We start from the raw sequence: 25,869 nt of genomic DNA on the forward strand, positions 1-25,869 counted from the left end.
AAAGTATTTTATTTTTCCCACAGAGTAACTTAAAGTAACAAAGGACTATAGAATTAGCATGAAATAGGTTTCTATAATTATCTCTAAATTTCCTGAAATTAATGTTTCCAACATAACTAATGTCTCAGGGGAAAGAAGAAAATGAGAATAACAAAGCAAAACAAAAAATCAAAACAAAAGTAAACATAAATCAACTCAAGATTTTGGGACATAATTTAGGAGCCAAGATAGTTTCTCTTAATTTCCTTCCCATACTGCATGTTAACAAAACCTGGAAACTACATACACGTTAATAAAAAATACTGGATCAAAACTAGGCTAATTTGTTAGTCACTCAATATCTATTTGTAATGAACAAGTTAGCAAATGAAAATTGTTTTTTTCTTTAATTTATTTTTTTAATTTATTGGGGTGACAATTGTTAGTAAAATTACATAGATTTCAGGTGTACAATTCTGTATTACATCATCTATAAATCCCATTGTGTGTTCACCACCCAGAGTCAGTTCTCCTTCCATCACCATATATTTGATCCCCTTTACCCTCATCTCCCACCCCCCACCCCCCTTACCCTCTGGTAACCACTAAACTAGTGTGTGTCTATGGCAAATGAAAATTCTTATAAAATATTTTTGATCACCAATTCACAAAATTTACCTAGTGGTGAAAAACTAGGGGAAGAAACACAAAAAATCTGGATAAAATGTAATAAAAGGATTTCACTTATTTAAAAACACCTCTCTATCAAACACTAACACAGAAGAAAGGAAAATGAAAAAGGGAAGAAATCCAGAAAGATTATGGAAAAACTATCAATTTTAAACCCCAATACTAAGTCTCATCCTTTCCAAAATGGACCCCTGTAGCCCATTCTGTTTTCTCTTCCTGTGAACCCCTCCATTATTTTTGGTCCAGATGATTCCTAATTATGTCACATTGGCTAGTATTATTCTTTTGAGGATACTGGTTGCTCTTTGGGAGCAGAAAGCATGTTTTAGCTTCTTTTATCTTTCAAATTTCTCATCTAAGGAGAATGTTTTGCATAATGCTAAACTCATGGTTGGCACTTAAAAATAAAGTTTAAGGGTTAAAAATTTCCTCCTATTTTCAGAAATACTTGTTTGATTTGCACTGCTCATAAAGTTATTTCCTTAAAGAAATCAAATAAATATTTCAACCACAAATTCAGGTTCAGGTTTCTGAGAATTAAAAAACTGACTCAGGTTTACGAATGCTTTGTAGACATTTGGGAATACTAACTTTAAGTAGCAAAATAGTTCTAGACTTCATTTACTTTCCACAAATAAAATTTCAGCTATTTCTTTAGGGTCTTTTTATGAATAAGCTTTAAGAAGCTAATTGTAATACACGTGTTTTCTACTACATATTTTTAAGACATTTTAGCATGACAACAAATATATAATTAAAATTTTAAAGTTCAGAAGCCAGTTTTCCTGATTTTAAATTTCAGATATAAAATATTTCGTGATAAAACATCACATAATCTGAATTCAACAAATGTTCAGTGACATCATTCTTCTTCCTCATCTATTAAACCAAAAAAAGTCCCCATTTAGAACTTTTGCTCAAATGATGGCACCATAATAACCAAATCTGTGACATGTATCACAAGTAATCTGCTTCCAATAATACACCAAACGTTGCAAATTATTGCCTTAAAATAATCAATAATGAGCATGGAGCCAATAACACCGTGGATTGTCCTAACACAAAATACACTCTTATTGCAAACACACAGAAATACTGGATAAAAATAAATAATACAAGGTCAAAAAAAAAGGGGGGGGGGAGAAGGAAGTAATAAGAAGAGAGAAAAGCAGACAAGGAGGAAGTTCGATGGAGGAAGAGGGAGCCCGGGGAAAGGATGGTAAGAATGTGGGATGGAGAAAGAGGAGAAGGATTAGCGAAAAAACATGGAGGAAGGGGGAATGAAAAGGAAGTAAGGATGAGAGCAGGGGAAAGTAAGAGGAAAGAAATACAGAAATGGAGTATAAAATATAAATACTAATACAGAGTCAAGCACAAATTAGAAGAAAAGGGGAAGAGAAATGTAGAAGGAAAAGAGAAAGGAGAAAAAGACAAGAAAGAGGAAGGAGGGGGGTAAAAACACACAAATAGGCTGAATAAATTATAAATACATCTTTGACTCTAAAAAAGGGGGGGTACAATGGGGAAAGGAGAAGAAATTGAGAAAAGGGAGGAAGAGAAGAAAGGACAAAGAGAGGAAACAGAAATAATACGTTGGAAGACAAAATTGAAGCTAGTACTCAGAATGGGACACGGGAATAACAAGATGAAAATTGTAAAGACAAACATAACAGACTACCTGAGATGTTTCAGGAACAAAGGAAAATGTAAGCAATATTCAAAGAAATAATGTCTGAGAACTATCTAAAATTGGTGAAATATGTAAATAAATCTTCAGACTGAAAAAGCATATTGAGTCCAAAGCAGGATGAACACAAATCCACACATGGACATATCCTAACATCAAAAACAAAACAGAAATATTAAAACAAGCAAAAATTACCTACATCCAAATACCAAAATTAATAACAGGCTTCTCATCAGACCAAAGAGGCAGGAGGACAACACAATTTTATATTGAAAGAACTAACGGAAAATAATCATCAACCTAAAATTCTATACTTAGCTAAACAACTGTTCAATACCACAAACATGAAAATGAACACAAGGCATTTTCTAACATACTTATAGTTTAACATTCAACAACCCTCACTCAAAGAACTACAAACAGTGTATTTCTGAAAGAAGAGAAACTCACATGGGAGAGCAAGAAATGAGGGGCAAAGATGAGTAAAGAAACTGGTAAATATATGGGTAAACCTAAATGTATCGGTATGCAATTTTCCTATTGGTAACTGTCCTGTTTTAATTCATCAAAATAAAGCTAAGGACCCTTCTCCTGTATAAATGCTTAAGATGTTGGTTTGATTTCATCTTTCAAATATGTATTATTCATTAATCCTTCAATATGAAAAGCAAGAAAATACAAATAACAAAAGTCCTGCTGGAAACCACACTAAAAACCTACTAAAATTTCAAAGCAAGCAACATAGTTTAAGATATGTAGCTTATCTCTTTATCAAACTGATGTTTCAAAATAACTGCACAGAAGCTCCTGAGATATGATTATAATCACATGATAGCAAGATAATAATTCCTAGAACTAAAAGAACAGAACATAGAAAACTAATAAAGTGATCAAGATCTTAAAGTAATTATTTTTAAGCCTCATACATTTCCATACCTATAAAGTAAAATCAATCAATTCAATACACTATATCACTATAAGGGTAAAAACCCACATCATATTGTCAAGAGACACAGAAAAAGCACTTGACAAAATCCAACATCCTTTCATGATTAAGATACTCAAAAAGTTAGGAACAAAGTAATTTCCTCAATCTGATAAAAGGCATCTATGAAAAACCCACTTCATATTGACTAGTAAAAGACTGAAAGCTTTACCCCTAAAAACATGAATAAGAAAGGATGTTGCCCTGCCACTTTTATTCAATACCATACAAGAAGTTCTAGCCAAAGATATTAGGCATGAAAAAGAAATAAAAGCCACACGGATTGTAAAATAAATAAATAAATAAATAAGCATTGCACCTCTATTCAGAAGTGACATGATCTGTATATAAAAAATCCACACCAAAAGAGTCTATAAGAGCTAATAAACAAGTTCAGCTAGGCTGCAGAATACAAGATATATTTCTATTCACTAGCAATGAATAATCAGAAAGTGAAGTTAGAAAACAATTCCATTTACAACAGTATGAAAAGAATAAAATACTGGGAATAAATTGAACAAAAGAAATGTAGGATTTGTACAATGAAAACTATAAAACATCAGTGAAAGAGATGACAGAAGACCTAAATAAACTGAAAGACATTCTGTGTTCATGGATAGGAAGACGTAATATTGTTAGATAGCAATATTCTACCAAATACATCTCAAGATTTAGTGCAACCTCTATCAAAATCCCATGTGGCTTGTTGCGGAAATTGATAAGCTAATCGTAAAATTCACAGGAAAATGCAAGGGATCCAGAATAATAAAAACAATCTTGAAAACGAACATCAACAGGCATACCTTCAGTTATAAAATAAGTCATGGGGATATAATGAATGCACAGCATGAGGACTACAGTTAATACTGTAGATCTTAAAAGTTCTCACCACAAAAATTGTAATTATGTATATGACATGTTAACTAGATTATGATGATTATTTCACAACATATACAAATACTGAATCATTATGTTGTATGCCTGAAACTAATATAAGGTTATATTTCAATTATACCTCAATTAAAAAAAAAAAGCTGAAGAACTAAGGCTTTCCAATTTCTAAACTTACTGCAAAGTTACAGTTATCAGTGTGGTGGTGGGATAAGGTGGTGGGATACAGACAGTGTGTTGGTGGGATATGGATAGACACATAGATGAATGGAATATAACTTAATTAGAGTCCAGAAATAAACTTACACTGATAGTAAAATGATTTCAACTAGGATATTAAGACAACTCAATGGAGAAAAAAATAGTCTTTTCAACAAGTGGTGCTGGGACAACTGGATATCCACGAGCAAAAGAACGAAGTGGGACCACTGCCTTATATCATATACAAAAATTAACTCAAAATGGACCAAAGGCCTACATATAAAAGCTAAACTTATAAAACTCTTATAAGAAAACACGATCTTGAACTTATCAGTTGTTTATTAGATATGACATCAAAAGCAAAAGCAACAAAAGAAACAATAAACTGGACTTCATCAAAACTTGAAACGTTTTAGCTTCAAATGACACTATAAAGAAAATAAGACAATCTACAGAATGGGAAAAAATTATTAGAAAATTGTATATCTGACAAGGGACTAGTATTCAGAATATGTAAAGAATTCTTAGAACTCAATTATAAAAAGAAATATAACCCAATTAAATATGGGCAAAGGATTTGAATAGATATATCTCCAATTATAAAAAGAAATATAACCCAATTAAATATAGGCAAAGGATTTGAATAGATATATCTCCAAAAAGATACACAAATGGCCAACAAGCACATGAAACAATGCTCACTATAATTAGCCATAAGGGAAATGCAAATCAAAACCACAATGAGATATTACTTCCTATTCACTACGATGGCTATACTCAGAAAGATGGACAATAACAAGTGTTGACAAGCATGTGGGGAAATTTCAGTCTTTGTACAATGCTAGTGGAATATAAATGATATAGCTACTTTGGAAAAAGTTTGGCAGTTCCTCCAAAAGTTAAATATAGAATTATCATATGACCCAGCAATTCAACTCCTAGAACAGTAAAATGTGGCCACACAAATGTTCATAACAACATTATTCATAATAGTCAAAAAGTGGAAAAAGAAAATATATGTTAAAACAACAGAGAATAAAAGCAGAATGAGTTAGAATGGAAGAAGTTAATTCTAAACACACCGTACAGAACACGCTTCTCAAACTACCAATGAAGGACCAGGTTTTTTTAAAATTCCAATTCATCATGAATCAATGCTTTACAATAAATGAAATACTAGAAAACAAAGTGAAAAGCATCTAGACTGGTCTATACCCTACTGAATAAGACAAGTCCACTAATCAATGCTTGGATGTCACAGCATTGTCAAACTGAGATGAGCTTCTCAACACCACAATTTCTATACTTAACGTGTTACAGACGTGTAATAAAAAGTTGGTAAACTAGTACCAGTCAGCAGACTACACTTTGAATAACAGTAACACTGATTGGGAAGGAATGATGCAAAGCTTCGGTGTATAGGCTGAGTAGCCTTGATGCAGGTACTAGAGGTGAATAATCTGTTCCTGCTATGAATTCACCAATAAAACCAGGATTTCAAAACGTAGAATTGTTACTGTATGCAGAAAAACTACAGTAAGGAGGTGAGGTCATTCCTAAGAACTAGATTTTGGTGGCTGAGAACAAACGCCATCTTGCCTCTCAAGGTGAACTTTAGTGAATTATAACAGATTATTTTATGAGCATTACCAGCAGGGAAAATCTCCACCCCTGTATCGCCATGACAGTTCTAACTACAGCCAAGTAAAGACAAGAGAATGCCTCCTCCAGACAGGAAGGAGTGGTCAGTAAGGACCTGCCTAGGAATGCCTATAATGTGGCACCCCTAAATTTCAAATATTTTGCACCCTCATTTTGAGGATAATAAATTCCTAAGTCCCTTTGTTCTTGGGTGCAGTTGCTCTTCTCCAGGCCTGCTCGCTCCCACCACCTTGGGAGTGTACTACCTATTTCTTTTAATAAATTCACCGCTTGCTCGGCTTATTTGGTGCGTCCTTCAATTCTTTCCTGTGATGACACCAAGAACCCGTTTTCCGGCAACAGAATGATGCAGCCAGAGAAGTTACATAATCTGTACTTCCCTAAATCCTCATTAAAATTTGGTCACCAAATCTCAGAAGTCATCTCCCCACAGTATGTCCTTTCAACACTCATTCCTTTCTATTCACCTTGCCATTAAATCATCATTTCTAGGGTAAGGCCTGACATACTTATTTTTTTAAAGCTCATTAGACCATTGCCTTCCACTTTCCTGCATTCATATCTACGCTCTTACCATTACCTTCACCCAAACTGCTCTTCTATTACTTCTATTTACTGAAATTCTAATCACCTTTCAAGGTACAGCCCAAAAGCTCCTGCCCCATGAACCTTTCTCCAAACCCCTCCTCTAGATCCAATCCTTCTCTTATATTACTAGGTTGGTGCAAAAGTAATTGCGGTTAAAAGGTTAAAAAAAAAAAAAGGCAAAAACCGCAATTATTTTTGCACCAACCTAATAATAACATCTTTCATATTTGACATGATTCTTTAATTATTCCATCAACTCCTTTACTCCTTTGCAATTGCCCAAAGCCCAGCAAAGCACTCTATATAGTTATTATTCAAATGATTGCTTAGATCCATCATTTTCAGATTTTTAAAGAAATGGAAGCACAGATGGATAATTATTTTTCTTAACGACATTTTAGAAGAAATGACATGTTTATAAGAAACGGCTTATAGTAATAAACAACTCGCCTCTAGATGGCCCTAAGGACAACTGATAGAAAAGGAAAGATGACTGGGAATCTTGAAACTACTGATTTAAAAGAATTCAGACAATAACAACAAATTTTTGGTAACACAAACACAACACTTAGTAGCTGTGATATTGTGTTTGAGGAATGAGTGAAGAAACAAGATCGATTCACCATAGCCAAGCTAACAAAATTACTTTAAGTTAGAATGGGCTGAAACATGAGTAAGAGATTTTATTTTACTTTAGCCTGAGCCTGAGGACTTAAACCTTCGACCTTTTCAGTTGTGGATCAATGCCTGGAGATATATATAAATACAATACGTAATCCTCTGAAGAACTTAGTAAAGAACGTTCAAGTAAAGAACTTAGGAAAGAATGTTCACGTGTCTAGACCACCTGACATCCATTACCCAGACTAGTGGTCATCTGGAAGATTACCATCTCAGACCAATCCAGAGGCTAAGAATGCAGGACTGATTCTTCTCAAGAATGTATTTTTTACTATAATAATTCTCAACTTTTTTCTTCAGAACACTCTGGGTGATTTGCAAACCTTAAGACCCTCAAATAAAAACTCTGTCAATTAATTCTAGTGAAGCCTGATTGATTTATGCTCGACCAACGCGATTTATAAGTATATATTTGATCTTTTGTCCCCATTTCTGGCACAGAGCTCCAAAAACCCTGGGAATTTCCTAAGTGTTGAAAGTGATAAAGGCCTTCTGTTATGTTAATGAAGTGACTTTTGGAAAGCACCTAAGGATGGGGCTGGCTGCCAATGCAGCCAACCACATGACTAGAGGATCAGAAATTTCAGACTCACCCGGACCTCCAGGAAAGGGGGAGGGGCTGGAGACTGAGTTTAATCACCAATAGCCAGTGATTTAGTCAATCATGACTACATAATGAAGCCTCCATAAAAACCAAGAGGAAAGCTTCTCTGCCCTTTTTCTGGAGAGTTTCCATGCTGGGGAACCAGAACGCTTCCACATGCCACCGTGTCAAGCCCCACGCTTCGTGAGTACAGAAGCTCCTTCGTTCACTGTTGATTCATATCCTTGAATATCCTTTGTAATAAATGGGTAATCTGGTGAGTAAACAGGTTTCCTGTGAAGCCATTCTAGCAAATTGGTAAAACCCAAAAGGAGATGGTCGTTGGAACCTCCCATTTGTAGCAGGCCAGTCAGAAGCACAGGTAACAAACAACCTGAGCTTGCAACTGGACTCTGAAGTAGAGGGCCTCTTGTGGACTGAGCCCTTTATCTGTGGAATCTGATTCTATCTCTGGGTACAGCGTCAGAATTGTTGTCAGACACCCTACTGGTGTCCAAAAATTGCTTGTTGGTATGGGGAAGCTTATACCTAGACACACACACACACACACACACACACACACACAGAAACTGGGTCTAGGAACTCTCTTCACCAGCTATTTTACTTTAGTTTTGGGTGGGGAAGGAAAGAGTAATGTTGCTAAGTGATACAATTTAAGGATTTCCTTGTGTTTACTTGAAATAAAATACCAACAACAAATATTATTTCCTTTCATTCAATTCTCCTTTGTTTTCCCAAAATATAACTTTTAAATTATTTTCCCTCCAATTTACCCATTTTTTAAAAAAATAAAGACTGAGAATAAAAGTACAGAATCTAGACCATCGTGAAAATCAGTCAGGGATTTGTACTCAATTTATTTCTTAAGAATAAATTTTTACTTGACTTTGATTAGGCCATATCTCTGATTCAATTTTATCACCATTAAGGTTCCAATTAAAATTAAAATAATGTTTTAAATTCTTCCATAAATTCTGTGCTTCAAATGCATTTTTTCATGTAATCTTCCAACATCTAAAGCATTATTACTTTGATTTTATAGACAGGTAAGTTATCTATAAAAGTGTTAAATAACATAGCTGAGAACCTAGATACTCTTTCTCCACTATATGTTCCTACTTAAAAGCTCCCATGTTTCCCTGAAAATAAGACCTAGCTGGTCAATCAGCTCTAATGCATCTTTTGGAGCAAAAATTAATCTAAGACCCACTATTATATTATATATTATAGTATAGTATACTGGGTCTTATAGTAAGATAAGACCGGGTATTATATTATATTATATTACATCATATACTATACTATATAAGAACCGGTCTTATAGTAAAATATATAGTATAGTCATAGATACCTAGATAGTCTTATATAGTTTAAAAATATACTTAAATTCTGAAATAAATTCCCAAATGAGTATTTAAATTGGTTCTAATTATTCATTAGTCTAAACACTGCACTGATATTACACTTATCCACTTACATCCTTAGAATAAATACTAAGAAATGGAAACGGTGGTTTCAAAGAATATATATAAATGTACGTTTAAAACTTTGACACTTAAGTCAAACTGCCTTCTAATTTACATTCCACCAGCAATGTACGAGCTGTTTCTATGTCTTCAAACATACTTTACAATCTTTTCCAAATTTTGTGAATTTTTACCAGTCCATAAATTAAGGAAATTAACTCTTTTAAACGTTACAAACGTTTCTTGGTTTGCTAATTGTCTTTTGACTGTTAATAATGAGCTGCACTTTTAGAAATTTAAAAGTGCTTTATATAGACAAGTTTATCAATCATTTTCATGACAATTTCTAACTTCGGTGTAAGTTCTAAGACTGATCTTCCTTATCCCAATATTTAAAATATATCTGCTTATTTTTTTTCCCAATTCACACTGAAGAATTAGAACTATTTAGAATTTATTCTATTATAAGAAACAGTGATTTTATATGTTTTTATCCAGACGAGCATTCTTTCTTCTTGACCTTTATTTAAATCACCATTTAATGGTCACATGAGCTCCTTCTGTAGCAAAGAGAAGTCATCCTTTTTAAATTTAACACTTTTTTCAATGTAACTGTTCTTACCTATAAAAAAAGATGTGCAGCTCTTTCTTAGAGAAAAATATGAAATTTTTATATATAAACATTAAGAAAAGCCTAAATGAATAAATGAAGACCCCAAGGGATAGAAAGAACAGTGTCTACGGATGTCAATGTCTTCTAAATTAAATCTACATATTCAAAGCAATCCAATAAAAAAAAATTCTAACAATATCATCATTGAATTTATTAACAAGCTGATTCTGAGATTCATATGGAAGAACAAAAAGCCAAGTCTGTATTAGAGATTGGTATTAGTTTCCTGTAGTTGCTGTGACAAATTGGAGCTGCAAACCTGGTGTTCTGTTCTGCCTTCACATCTCCTTCTCCTCTCTGTCTATCCCAGGTCAGTTTACTGTTAACCGGGGAGTGGAGTTGGGGGAGAGGTACACGTTACATGTTGTTAGGCTCGTCAGCCATAAACTCTCTAATAATTAGATGTTATATAAGGGTCATGAAGACTGCCTTCAATAATGTGGGAAATTATCTAATAATCTCTGCCATAATGCCGTAAACATTTTTCAGTTAACATCCTGCTACTTGATTTTCGTTGTTTTTACATTTTACATAAAGCAGACTTTATATTCTGAAGCTTTTTTTTTGCCCAGGTACTAGACAATCCAAGGTCTCTTTCTAATGTGAATGATGACTTTATTTTTTCCTACCATTGTCAACTGAAAGGAAGCTACTCACAAAAGAGCAACTTTGCTCTCCTCATACTTAATACATTCATTCATGAACTACGTAATATTTAGTGAATATCTATTATATGCCAGGCACTGTGATGACTCTAGGGATAGGAAGATAAAAAGACACACCTATGCCCTCAGGAAGGTATGAAGATATAGAAATGCAAATAAATAATTACATCATAATAAAATAACCAAATTACTAGAAACAAATGTGTTCAGTGTAGGAAAAACTCCTATCCCTACCTAATAGGGAAGGAAGAGTAGAAACCTTCAGGTGTGAGACTGACGGAAAGGTAGTTTGATACAGTAGTATTATTAGCAAAGATATACACATCACAGAAACTGATTTCTAGTTCGATATTACAGGAATGGAAAGTACCAGAGAGGGGTAACAAGAAGCTAAAGACAACAATGTGGTAAACGAAGATAAATTTATGTTGGGATACTTCGAGCTTGAGGTATCTGTGGGACAAACTTACAACCATTTGTCTTTTTCTATCACATTGTCAAAGATCAAAGGTTAATTTTCATGTGTTGGTAACCTGGAAGACGGTGATGCCATTTACAAAAGTTAAAAAACACACACATTTAGATTGTGTAGACATTTGATTTTAGAAAGACTAGATCTAACAGACATACTAATCACCTATTTTTCTATTTTCTTCAAGGTCTATTTCTATCACAATGATCCTTCTAAAAGAAAAAGACACATTAGATAATATATGAACTCATACAAATTGTGATTGGATTTAGAATCAAGAAAAAGTGTTTTACAAGAAGAAGAAGAAGAAGAAGAAGAAGCAGTAGAAGCAGCAGCAGAAGCAGCAGCAGCATGTTTTCTTTTCTAAGACACTGAAAACCTATAACCCAACATGTTCTCTTTTCACTTTAGCTGCTAGGAAACCTAAGAACCAAATTCAATGCTTTACAGCTGTAATCAGCTCATCTCTAGAACCTGATAATGTTTCCTCTCTTTAAGTAGTGGATATTCAGTTGTTTGTTTTATCACTGGTTGTTCTATTTCACATTTTATTCAGTCCTATAAGCCATGTAAAACCCTTTATACGCAATGGAATCCTCAATAAAAAGAATGTTAATGCAAAGATTGCTTGCAATATTTGAAACAGCTTTCTACTAGGCAAATTAATCAGTAACATTGTTTATGTAGATAATCTGCTCACTAAATCACTTCTTCATGAATAACAAACATAAAGTGTTTCAATGAGGTCAAACTAACTTTTCAAATGAGTAAGATTCAAATTTAAGTACTATATGAAAACATATATACAAATTAAGGAATATAAAAGGGTCCAATGTCACGTGTATAGGATTACTTACTAATTTTGTATATCAACCATTAAAAATATATTCAAATACCAGGTTAGTTTATTTTTACAGGCAATTTACAGTTTACAGTGACTCCTGTGCACTTTCAGATTTCCAGCCACACCTGTTCCAAGTTAATCTATACCATCTTTAAGTTATTTATTTAATGAACATATTATATAATGAACATATAAACATATTTATTTAATGAACATATTAAATGTCCTTATAAATGACCATTTATACCTAACTAAACATGAGTTTATTTTTCTGATTTAAGATATTAATACAATTTTCTTTGTGAAAAATTAATATATCCAGATGTATAAATCAGATCTATTTCACTGATCAATTGATACTAAATTTATTCTCTAAATATAAAAAAGTAAAAAATGGGAGCCAATATGAAGCCAATTTTCAGTCTCATTCACTTAAGAGAACCTCTTACAGCATGCATATCCAGTGTCTTGAAAACTGTTACTTACGTTTTAGGGTTTTTAGAGTTTTTGTTTATTTTAAACAGGTATGGACATCAGATAAAGTCGTTTCTGACAGACAGCAAGCAAACGAGGTGCACCTTCGACTGCTCCAGCTTACTAAAGAATTTCCTGGCTAAGGTAAGAGGAAATCCAGGCAGAGCCATGAGTTGAGAAAACGAGATGACAGTCCAAGAAGACCAAGGTAACAAGAGTTCACAGGAGAGAGCAGGAAAGAGGAGAAAGCTACATACAGCAAGAACCCAGGAGAGGTCCCTTTCCACTATAATCATAACACCTTGTAAGGAAAAGTCCCAAGACAGGAGAAAGCTATGTGAAAAAACTGAAGGGAACAGTACCAGATGTGTACATAGGACCAAGAACAGTGCCTGTTCCCAAAAGGTGAGCTAAAAAAAAAATATCTCAATTTACAGGGCATTAGGGTAGAACACTCAGGAAGGTATTGCTTCATACTAGGTAATAGCCCTAGATGGATCCACTCAATAAACTGTAAAAGCAAGGCCTAAAATGATCAAACTATTTCTAAGCAACTAATGGCATCCCAGAAAAAAGTTCAAGAATTTACAAGAATTATGGACACAAAAATATTCAGAAGAAGATAAAATTCACAATTATCAGAAATCCAAAGATGACCCTGAATACAAAGAAAACAACCCAGGATGTAGAGAATAATCAATTGACCCAGATTTGACAGATGCTAGAATGAGCAGAGAAGTAGTACAATGTTATCTTAATGGTACTTCATATGCTCAAGAGGACATGTAGACAATATAATTTCCATACATACTAATACATACATAGAAAATGAACCAGATAAAAACTATGTCTGATGTGAAAAATAAGCTAGATGGGCAGACTGCATGTAGCAAAAGCCTAGTGAACTTAGCAACAGAAAACACAGAGAAAAAAGAATCCAAAAAAATTAAAAGAATGTCAGTTCTTTTACTGCTACGAGATCTCCCAATATACTAATAATATTTTCTAATATATTAACCTAATATTATACTTATCAATATGCTAATAAATGAAATTCCAGAAAGGGATGAGAGCAATAAGTGGAGGAAAAAATGGCTAAAATTTCCCCAAACTTTATGAAAATTATAAACCCATAAATCTAATAAGCTCAATGAACCCCAAGCCAACAAACTTGGGCACATATTGCTCAAAACTAGTAAAGAGAAAATCTTAAAAGTAGCTGGGGGAAAAAAATGACATAAACGTACAGAATAAGGTAAGTATGATAGAAGACTTATCAGAAACAATGCAAGCACCAAGACAGTGGAGTAAAATCTTCAAAGGACAAAGGGAAAAAGCCATCAACCTAGAATTCTAAACAAAGCAAAATATCTTTCAGAAAAGAAGCAAAATACTTTACACAAACAAAAACATGAGGAATTCACCACCAGATCATCATCACAGAAGAAATGGTTAAAGGAAGTCCTTCAGAAGAAGCAAAATGATACTGGATAGATGGAAGTATCTATTAATATCCGCGATGGAACGAAGAGCACTGAAAATAGTACTACATGGGTAAACATATGTCTTTGTCTTATTATTTCAAAATCTTTAAAAGATAACTGCTTGTTTAAACAAAATAATATAATGAAGGACTTACAACACGTATAAATAAATTCATGAAAAAAAGTATCAAAGCTGGGGGGAGAAATGGAAGTACACACTTGTAAGTCTTTAACACAACACAAGAAGTGGTATAATAATCACTTACTAGAAGACTCCGGAAAGTTACAGATGCATACCATAAATCATAAAGCAATGAATAAAAGATTATAGCTAATAATCCAACAAAGAAGTTTTAAAAAGAATCATAAGTTTACTCAACTAATAATAGAAAAGAAGGCAGAGAGAGAGAGAGAAGGGAACTAAGCACAGACAGGCCAAACAGAAAACACAGCAAGATGACAGACTTATTAAACTTAACCAAATCAATAATATCATTAAGTGTACATCATCCAGATCCCGATGACTAGTTACTGGTCTGAATCTAAACAGAAAAATTACAAGGAAGGAGACTGAATCAGTAACCAAAAAGCTCCCAAAAAAGAAAAGTCCAGGGGGCCACTGGTTAGCTCAGTTGGTTAGAGCACGGTACTCTTAACAACAAGGTTGCCAGTTCGATCCCCACATGGGCCACTGTGGGCTGCGCCCTCCACAACTAAATTGAAACAACTACTTGACTTGGAGCTGATGGGTCCTGGAAAAACACACTTAAATAAATAAAAAAGTTAAAAATAAAAGAGTCCGGAACCAGATGACTTCACTGGTGAAATCTACCAAACATTTAAAAAAGAATGCATACCAATCCTTCCCAAACTCTCCCACATAACAGAACAGGAGGGAACACTTCCAAATTCATTTTACAAGGCCAACATTACTGATAACAAAACCAAAGAAGGACACTACAAGACAATTACATTATCCCTGAAGAATACAGATGTAAAATTTCTCAACAAAATATTAGCAAACCACAGTCAACAGTACATTAAAAGGATCATTACCATGACTAGGTAGCACTGACTTCAGGTGTGCAAAGATGGTTCACCATTCACAAATCAATCATTGTGATTCACCTCATTAACAAAATGAAGGATAAAAATCATATGATCATCTCAGTAGGTATAGAAAAAGCATTGACAAAACTCAACACTCATTCATAATAAAAACTCAACAAACTGGGTGTAGAAGGAATGAACCTCAACATAATAAAAGCCATATATGACAAGTCCACAGATAACATCACACTCAAATGGCGAGAAGCTGAAAGCTTTTCCTCTGAGATCAGGAACAAGACAAGGATGCCCACTCTTACCACTTTCATTCAACATCGTATTGGAAGTTCTCGCAAGAGCAAATAGGCAAGAAGAAATAAAAGGCATCCAAATCTGAAAGGAAGAAGTAAAACGGTCTCTATTTGCAGACAACTATTTACAGATGACATGATCTTGTAACAGAGAAAACCCTAAAGACTTCACACACAAAAAAAACTGTTCGAATAAACAAATTCAGTATCAAATCAGTTGTATTTCCATACACTAACAACCGTCAGGAAAAGAATTTAAGAAACATGACCATTTACAATTACATCAAAAAGAGTAAAATACCTAGGAATAAGTTTAACCAAAAAGGTAAAAGATCTGTACACTGAAAATTATAGGCCATTGATGAAACTGAAGACACAAATAAATGGAAAGATTCCATAATCATGGATGGGAAGAATACTGTTAAAATGTCCATATGAACTGAAGCAGTTTATATATTCAATGAAATTCCTATAAAAATTCCAATTGCATTTTTCACAGAAGTAGATACAGACAATCCTAAAATCTGTATGGAACCACAAAAGATTCCAAGTAGCCAATGCAATCTCAAGACGAAAGAATAAAGTGAGAGGTATCACACATCGGGATTTCAAACTATATTGCAAAGCTATAGTAATCAAAGTAGTATGGTATTGGCATAAACACAAGACACATATATCAATGGAACAGAATAGACAGACCAGAAAAATAAATCTATGCATAAATGGTCAACGGATTTATGACAAAAGAACCAAGAATATACAATGGGGAGAGGATAGTCTCATTAATAAATAATATAGGAAAAACTAGACAGCCAAATGCAAAAGAACAAAACTGGATCTCTATCTTACACCATAAAGAAAAATGAACCCAAAATGAATTAAAGACTTGAACGTAAGACTTGAAACCATAAAACTTCCAGAAGAAAATATAAGCGGCAAAGGCAAAACTGCTTGACATCAGTCATGGTGATGATTTTTTGAATCTGACACCAAAAGCAAAAGCAACAAAAGCAAAAATAAACAAGTGGGATTACATAAAAATAAAAAGCTTCTGAACAGCAAAGAAACTCATCAACAAAATGAAAAGGTAACCTACTCAATGGGAGAAAGTATTTGCAAATCATGTATCTAATATGGGATTGATACCCAAAATATGTAAAGAACTCACACCTTATAGTAAAGTAACAAACAACCCAACTAAAAAATGGGCAGAGGATCTGAATAGACATTTTTCTCAATACATACGGATGGTCAACAGGTACATGAGAAGGTGTTCCACACCACTAATCATCAGGGAAATGCAAATCAAAACCACAATGAGATATCACCTCACACTTGTTAGGATGGTTATTATAAAAAAGACAAGAAATAACGAGTGTTGGCAAGGATGTGAAGAAAAGGAGACCCTTGTACACTGTTGGTGAGCATGTAAATTGGTCCAGCCACTATAGAAGACAATATGGAGGTTCCTCAAAAAGTTAAAAAATAAACTACCACATAATCCAGCAATTTTACTTCTGGGTATATACCTGAAATAAATGAAATCACTATCTTAAAGACACTATACCTCCATGTCATTGCAGCATTTACAATATCCAAGACATGAGAACAACCCAAGTGTCCCTCAACAGAAGAATGGATCAAGAAAATGTGATATGTGAGTGTATGTGTACATACACATACAATGGAATATTATTCAGCCATAAAAAAAGAACCCTGCCATTTGCTACAACATATGTAGAGCTCGAGGGCATTATGCTAAGTGAAGTCAGACAGAGAAAATCAAATACTGTAACTATGATTTACACCTATGTGTTGACTCTAAAAGACCAAACTCATAGAAAACAGAGAGCATAATGGTGGCTGCCAGAGGCGAGGAGGGGGGAAATGGGCGAAGGTAGTCAAAAAGACATAAAATTCCAATTGAACATAAAAGAATTCTGGGGATGTAGCACTAGATAACAGTATGGAGAAAAAGGAAAAAATGAACATCACCCAAACATCTCAATTAAAAGGTTGAGATTACTAGATTAGATAAAAATAAAACTCAACCATACACAGTCAACAAGAAATCCATTTAAATATAAAAATACAAATAGATTAAAAAGACAGGAAAATATATACCCTACCAATACTCGTCAATTAAAGTGGAAGTAGCTAAATTACTGTCAAAGTAGATTACAGGGCAATGACTACCAGGGATAAGCGCTCATTTCTTAATAATAAAGGAGTCATTTTATCAGGAGACAATAATTCCAAATGTTTAGGAACCTAATAACAAAGCTTCAAAATACATGAAATAAAATCTGACAGAACTGCAAAAAGAAACAGATAACCCCACAATAACAGTCAGAAACTTCAGCACCACCACCTCCCTACCCCCAGTCAATAATTGATAAAAACAAGTAGACAAAAATTCACCAAGGATATAGAAGATTTGAACACTTTCAAACAACCTGTCCTAATTGACATCTTTAGGACACTCAACCCAACACCGGCACAATACATTTTTTGTTCAAGTGCATATGGAATATCTATCAAGTTAAAACATTCTGGGCTATGAAATTTCAGTAAATTTTTAAAAACTCAAGTCATAAACATATGTTCTCTAACTATAATGAAGTTAAGTTAGAAATCAATAACAGATATCTGAATAATGCACAACTATTTGAAAATAAAGAACATAAATGTAAATAACCCATGGAACAATGAAAAAATCAAAAGGGAAGTTAAAATGCGTTTTGGACCTAATTGAAAATAAAAACAAAAAATACCGTAATTTGTGGAATTTATAATAGGGGAAATGCCTATAGTAGAAAGGAAAAAGGGTCTTAAATCAATAATCTCAGTAATCTTTACATTTTAAGAAACTAGAAAAAAGAGCATATTAAACTAACACTAAAAAAGAGCTTTGTCATTTAAAACCCCACAAGATTACTTACAAGATGATTTTGTGGAAAAAAACTAAAACAAAGCAGAAAAAAGGAAATAAAGACCAAAGCAGAAATCAATAAAACAAAAACAGAGAAACAGAGGAAATGAATAAAGCAACACGCTGGTCCTTTTAGAAGATCAATAAAATGTGATGAGCCTCTAGTCAGACCGATCAGGAAAAAAACACAAATTATCAATATCAAGAATGAGATGTGACACCACAGATTCTGATATCAAAAGGATAAGGGAGTACTGTGAACAACTTTATACATATAAATTTTACAACTTATATGAAATGAGAAAATTCTTTGAAAGACACAAACTCACTCAAGAAGAAATAACCTGACTAGCACTATATCTATTAAAGTAGTTGAAAACCTTCCCTCAGAGAAAACTCCAGATCCAGATCGCTTCCCTGGTGAATTCTATAACACCAAACGTTTAAGGAAAAATAGTACCAATTCTACATGACCATTTCCAGAAACTCTGAAAGCAACACCTCTCAATTAATACTATGAGGCTAACATGTAATATCAAAACCAAAAATATTACAAGAGGGCCTGACCTGAAAGCTGATCTCTAAACTGGCTCAGCCACTGTCTGAGCGTTAGAGCAGAGACAGTCCTACGTCAAGTGGGAGATTCCCCCCAAACTAGAAAACATTTATATTTCAAAAGCAGGGGAAAGACAACCACAGGATTAAAGGAAGAAGATGTGAAACCATGTAAACTGTTATGTGGGATATTTGACTGTTAAAATGTTCTCAATCAAGTTTTACAACTTCCTCAAAAAAAAAAAAAAAATTTACAAGCAAAGTATAGACCAGTATCCCTCATGAAAATAAATATATCAATCATAAACAAAATTTTAGCATATCAAATCCAACAATATATAAATATGACAATTCATCAGGAACAACTGAGCTTTAATCTCAGGTTTGCAGAATTGATTTAACATTTGAAAATCAATGACTATAATTCATCATGTTAATTAATGAAAAAAAATCTGTTCTCAATCGCCGAAAAGTATTTGACAAATCTAACATCCATTTTTGATGAAAAAACTCTCAGCAATCTAGCCGTGAAACTTTCTCAACATGATAAAGGACATCTACGAAAAACCTCCAGTTAATATCATATTGTATAGTCAAAAAAACTCACTGTTTTACCAAGATCAAAAATAAGACAAGGATGTCCACTCTCACACTTCTATTCTCTAGAAGTTCTAGTGAGTTCAAAAAGGCAAGAAAAAGATATAAAGGCATCCAGATTGGAAAGGAAGAAGTAAAACTGTCTTTCTTCACAGACAATATCTACATAAAAAATCCAAATGGAATCTACAAAAAATGTACAGAACTGAGTTTAGCAAGGTTTCAGGATACAAGGCTCAATACGCAAACATCAATTTTATTTTCTTACACTAGCAACAATCTGGAATGAATATAAAGATGTCATTTTCAAGAGCATCAAGGGGGGATAGTATTTAGGGATAAGCGACAAAAGATGTGTAAGACTTGCACATTAAAAACTACAAAACAGGCCAGCCCGGTGGCTCAGGCGGGTGGAGCTCTGTGCTCCTAACTCCGAAGGCTGCCAGTTCGATTCCCACATGGGCCAGTGGGCTCTCAACCACAAGGCTGCCAGTTCAATTCCTAGAGTCCTGCAAGGGATGGTGGGCTGTGCCCCCTGCAACTAGCAACGGCAACTGGACCTGGAGCTGAGCTGCGCCCTCCACAACTAAGACTGAAAGGACAACAACTTGACTTGGAAAGAAGTCCTGGAAGTACACACTGTTCCCCCAATAAAGTCCTGTTCCCCCTCCCCAATAAAATTAAAAACAACAACAACACTACAAAACACTACTAGAGAAATTAAAGAAGCCCTCTACAAATGGAGAAACACACTTTGTTCATGAGTCAGAGAATTCAGTATTGTTGTAAACTTTTCCCAATTTGACCTATAGATTCATCACAATCCCAATCAAAATCCAAACAGGAAAATTTTCTTATTCATTTTAGAAATTGACAAGCTCACCATAAAACTCATATTGGTAAAGGAAGTGGCATAGTACCACCACACCAGAAAAAAGAAAAAGAAAAAAACCTTTGGAAAGGAAGTACAAAATTGGAGAGACAACTGATTTCAAGAGTTACTATCAAGTTACAGTAAATAAAAAAATATCATGGTATTGGCACCAACACAGACAAATAGATCACAGGAACAAAATAGAGAGTCCAGAAATAGACCCACACATATATAACAACTGAGTTTTGGAAAAAGTACAAAGGCAATTCAGTGGTGAAACGGCAGCAGTCTTTTTCAACAAATGGTGCTGCAACAACTGGATATCCAAATGCAAAAAAATAAACTTCAATCTAGAAGAAAGCATGGAAGTAAATCTTTGTGACCTTGGCTTAGGCAAAGATTTTAGATACACCACCAAAAGTATACAAATCATAAAATAAAAAATTGATATATAGGCTTAATCAAACTTAAGACTCCCATCCTACTCCTTCAAAGAAAATGTTAAGAAAATTAAGAGACAATCCAAAGATCCAGGGAGGGGGAGGGAGGAATCTGATGAAGTACTTTTATCCAGAATAAATAATTAATTTTCAAAACTGAGTAAGAAAACAACTTCAAAAATAGGTAAAAGATTCGAACAGACACTTGATCAAACAAATTATATAATGGCAAACAAGCACATTAAAAGATGCTCAATGTTATTAAATATCGGGAAAACACTAATTATAACCACTACATACTTCTTATAGTGGCTGAAATTAAGACTGGCAATACCAAGTGGTGTTGGTTCATTTGTGGAGAAAGGGGCACTCTCCATACTCTGCTGGTAAGAACGTAAAATAAAAAAAACAGTGCGGCAGTTTCTTTAATAGCCATTCCACTTCTAGGTATTTATCCAAGAGAAAAGAAAGACTATGTCTATACAACAAGTACACTTCATAGCAGCTTTTTGCAATAGTTCAAAACTGAAAACCCATGTGTCCATCAACAGGTAAATGGATAATCAAATCGTGGCCTATCTATACAATGGAATACTACTCAGCAATAAAAGCAAGTACTATTGATACCCCCCACAACAATATTAATGAATTTCAAAATAATAAGGCTGAATAAAAGAAACCAAACAAAAAAAAAAGCAAATACTATATAATTCCATATATATAAAACTAGAAAATGCAAACCAATCTAGAGTGACAGCAGATCAGTGATTGCCCAGAGAACAGGGGGGCTAGTGCGAGTAGGGGTGTAAGTAAGGGATTACCAAGGCGCAAAAGGAAACCAGGTTATAGATATACTTGTCATCTTGATTGTCTGGATATGTTTCCTAATCTCGATTGTCATGACGGCTTCACAAAGTAAGTGTGTGTGTGTATATGTATGTGTGTATATGTGTGTGTGTCAAAAATTATTCAATTATATGCTTTAAATAGTGCAATTTATTGTATGTCAATTATAGTTATTAGAATGATCCAACAATAATCAATATATTTATTAGCTAAATAAGTACTCATTTTTTTCTTTTTAAATCAAGAAGACAGAACTATTATCTTGCCATAGATGAAAATTAACATTTAGTCAATATCCACTATGTGCCAGGCATTCTATTAGCCACTTTACAGGTGCTAACTTAATACTTATTATCTTAAGGCTATTAATTGTTAAAAAAAAAAAAAAAAAAGAGGGGGAGGGTAAGAGAATAACAGAGACTTCAGAAACTAGACAAGGCTTTATTTCTTAAAAAAAACAAAACAAAAAACGTAACTTCCAGTTCCCACAAATCAAATATATAGCAACATCAATAAACACAGCAGATTTAAATCTAAATCCTTCAGTCAAGTTCTATCAATTCAGCTGGAATTGTCCTACTGTAGGAATACATGCCAAGTAAAAAAGTTTACACTGAGTGTTTAAATATGTTCTTATATTTGGATCCACTGAATTCTATAAATACCCTGAGTGAATAGGGTTAAAAATATAGTTCAGATGGAACCAAATAAAAAATAAAATCTTGTGTAATCGGCAATGTCCAATTACTTTGCAAACTAGTTTCCTCATATGTTTACTTTATGTTAAACTTGCACCTGTTTCCAAAAAGGATTTGAAGTGGCTTTTCCATCTGCAAAATGATGTATCTAATTAGTGAACCTCTAAGATGTCTTTCAGCGTTTGCCATTCTACTTTTTCCCACTCATATTCTTAAAAACTACATTAACCATATTTCAAACAAAATAACTATAACCATTTAAAAATTCAGACTATTTCATTCAATTAATGTATCAGAACCAAGTATAGCATTTGAAGGTCCACCTTTTACTCTTATACTTTCACAAGGTTTCTAAACCTCACCACTGCTGACATCTAGATCACAATATTGCTGTGAGGGATTATCCTGTACATGGTAAGATGTTTAGCAGCATTCCTGCTACCCACTAGATGCCGCAAACGCCTCCCCCAAGTTGTGACAAACAAAAGTGTCTCCAAACATTGTCAGTGTCAGGGGGGAGGCAAAATTATCCCTGGTTGAGAACTACTGTTTTAAAACTACTGAAATGTAGTAATCTTGCACTATGAACCTACTCCACACACAGGACAGGGAATTTGAAAGCATAATGTCCTCTATTTGAAGGTTCTTAAGGATATTTTAGATGTTTATACACAGTGTATGCTCTATTTTCCAAAAGCCCATAAATTAAAAAACAAAAGGTTGTTTTTTTAATTATTGTTTTGTTTTCAAATGGAGGAAGCTAGGCCGTACAAAATATGTGACATGTGTGACCTCTTAATTTAGATCATGTCTCCCAGATGGAAGAAACTTCTAGGCCAAAGAAGTATGTATGAAACATTCCTTGAATACTCTATAACTAAAGAACTATGGCAGTTAATTTAGAAAATATCAGTACTCCTTTGGAACTCAACTTTATAGCTCTGCCATTACCCAACCTACAGTTTGTCCCAAATAGGTGTCAAATTCCATTAAGTGTTGAATTTCAAACTGCCATTATATGTGATACCTCTCCTAAATTCACATTAACTTACTTTGTCTCACTCTCTCAGCCAGTGAGTTAACTTCAATGAGTTAACTCTGAAGTAGAATGAAGAACAAAAAATAAAAATATCATAATCCCAACAGTATTTAGATTTATATTTTCTTGAAAACTATATTTTCTTTTTATGTCACTAACCTGGATTTAATTGCTTCCTTACTATTCCACAGGAATGAATACAACTTACTTGTGATAAAGATGTGCTGTCATAAATGTAGGAAGAGTAAGAAACAAACTGGAGACAAGAAACCTGGGCTCCAGTTCTGGCTCTGGCTCCTAGTACCTGGGTGACCATTTAGCATCCCCAACTTCAGTATTCTCATTTGTAAAAAAACAGGAAGATAATGATTTCTTCTTCTGGGTTACTGTGAGGATGAATTATAATTTATGTGAAATCATTTTGAGAACAGTAAAGCACCATACAAATGTTGGGTATTATTGGTGGTATCCTGGTGGCATGTGCAAACAATATAGTTGAGAAAACAGACACCTCAAATAAGGGACTTACTTATATCACTGAATAAACATCACTTTTCAAAATAAACACTCATTAGGAAGAGAACTTGAGATAATAAACTCTGAATTATGATTCAGACATCTGGGTTCAAATCTCAGTTCTGCCTTTAACTCCGTATTATCACAGGCAAACTCACTTTCTTTGTCACCTCAAATTTCATCTAAAATATCCAAGTACAAGACCAGATATTCCATAAGTCTTATTATAGCCCTTGTCAGCCTAAGAAATGACCAAGTAGCCAAAAGATTTAACACTATCCAAAACTCAGAGCACTCTCTGGTTTGCCAGCAAAACAGAAGCAGAGGGTAACAGACAGTAAGAAATTGTTGATTGAATAAAAACAGAATCCTATACAGTTCTCTAGAAGAAAAGGACGCTGTAAACTACCTTTTTCCTATCATGAATAATAATTCTCTCTAAATGACAGTAATGACGAACGAGGTGCATTAACAAAAGGGCGGGGCTCTTTCCCACAAGGTTTTTGAGAACCACCCACTTCCCAAAGGGGTACAACTGCTTCCTCCTGGCCCTCATTAGCCAAGAAACTTGAAAGACTAAGGTCTACATTGTCTAAGAGAGGACTTTATTTTTGTTTTCACTTGGGTGTGGATGACGGTCGTCATCTGGCCAACATATCCTATAAATACCATTACACACGACACTAAGTCTCCCGAAAGTCTAAAAAAAATCCAAGTTTTTAGAGGAATACTAGTGTTTAAAAATGATTTCAGACTATGAACTCAAAATGAGATAACTCTGTGTTAGTGTTTGGCAACTGCCAAGTTTTTCTCTTCCCCAAATTAACCGCCCTCCCGCGTCTCTGCAGAGGCGACGCCTCGCCCTCTGCTCCCGCACGTCGCCAGGACCGGGGGAAGAGTCCCCAGGGGCTCCAGACGCGGGAAGGCCAGGTAACCCAGGCCTCCGGGCGCCGCCACCCCTCGCTCCTCACCGATGACGATGCGCAGGTGCTTGAGGCGGGTCAGCGCGTCCTTCTTGGTGTCCAGCACCTTTTGGGTCGACTTCTTCACATCCCCGTGCGGCTTCTTGGAGAACATCCTGCCGCTGCCACCTCCACGGCCGTCTCCGGCCCCCTCCCGGCCCGGTTCCACCGGCGGAAAGTGGAGGGAGTGGGCGGGGAGGAGACTAGCGTGAGCGGCTCATTCACTCCCCAGACTTGCGGGCCCGGGTGCAGCCGACTCCTCCCAGATCCAGGCCAGGGCCGCCACCTCCGCCCGCCTCGCGCCGCGGCTGCAAGCCACCCTCGGCTCCGGCTCCAATATGGCGGATCCCTTCTCCCAGCCCTGCACAAAGCAAGGGAGACCAGGGTGAGTCGCCCGCCGCCGCCTCCGCCGCCCGCTTCCTGCGGCCGCCGCTCGCCGCCACAGGCCGGGGCGCGGGACCAGGAGCCACGGAGGTGGGGCTCCCGGCGGCAGCAGCACACTCCTCCCTCCCTGAGGCCCCCTTAAGGTTAAAGCGTCTGTAGCAAGCTTAGACCTTGCAGAAGCCGAAAGGGATACCGAGTGTAGTGATGGGATTTCACGACGCTGCCGTCAGTGGCGAATGGTCCCCGTGGCAACCGCCTTCTGACGTCAAGCTTTCTTGACGTCATGCGAGCGTGAGATCATCCGTGGCCTTACTCGCCTTTGGTTTCCTGTGTAAGCAGCCGAAGGAGGAGCCCAAGAAAGTCAGGGAAGGGAATTACTTTGTGTGTTATTGTAAGCAAAGTGATTCCTAGCCTAACTCCCATAGTGTCGTATATTTTTGCTTAAAAATCCTTCATCTCCACCGTTTACTATGTCATCATAACTTCAAAACATCAGAGGATAGCTCCAAAACATCAAAGCAGACGTACAGTATATTTTTTATGCCAATTCTGAAGGCATTGATTGTAACACTCCTTCATTTACTAATTTGAATTTTGTTTAAAGGATATTTGTTTTGGAAAG

At 35.1% G+C, this 25,869-nt stretch overlaps 1 protein-coding gene across 16 annotated transcripts in view; it reads right to left on the bottom strand.

The window, feature by feature from the left end:
• The window catches only part of RALGAPA1 (Ral GTPase activating protein catalytic subunit alpha 1), a 212,429-nt gene extending 186,978 nt beyond the window's left edge, over positions 1-25,451 (bottom strand). For 11 of the 16 annotated variants that reach the window (XR_012494845.1, XM_074328151.1, XM_019750426.2 and 8 more), the window contains exon 1: positions 24,873-25,451. Coding sequence is in view for 15 of the 16 variants with exons in the window: in XM_074328151.1 (XP_074184252.1) it covers positions 24,873-24,978 (106 nt within the window). In the remaining variant the exon portion in view is untranslated. The remainder of the gene's footprint in view (positions 1-24,872) is intronic. The other 5 variants (XM_019750440.2, XM_074328154.1, XM_019750436.2 and 2 more) reach the window with 3 other exon arrangements.
• Between the last annotated feature and the right edge of the window lie 418 nt (positions 25,452-25,869).

Source organism: Rhinolophus sinicus, linkage group LG03 (assembly GCF_036562045.2).
Source record: "Rhinolophus sinicus isolate RSC01 linkage group LG03, ASM3656204v1, whole genome shotgun sequence".
In the NCBI taxonomy this organism is placed as follows: Eukaryota; Metazoa; Chordata; class Mammalia; order Chiroptera; family Rhinolophidae; genus Rhinolophus; species Rhinolophus sinicus.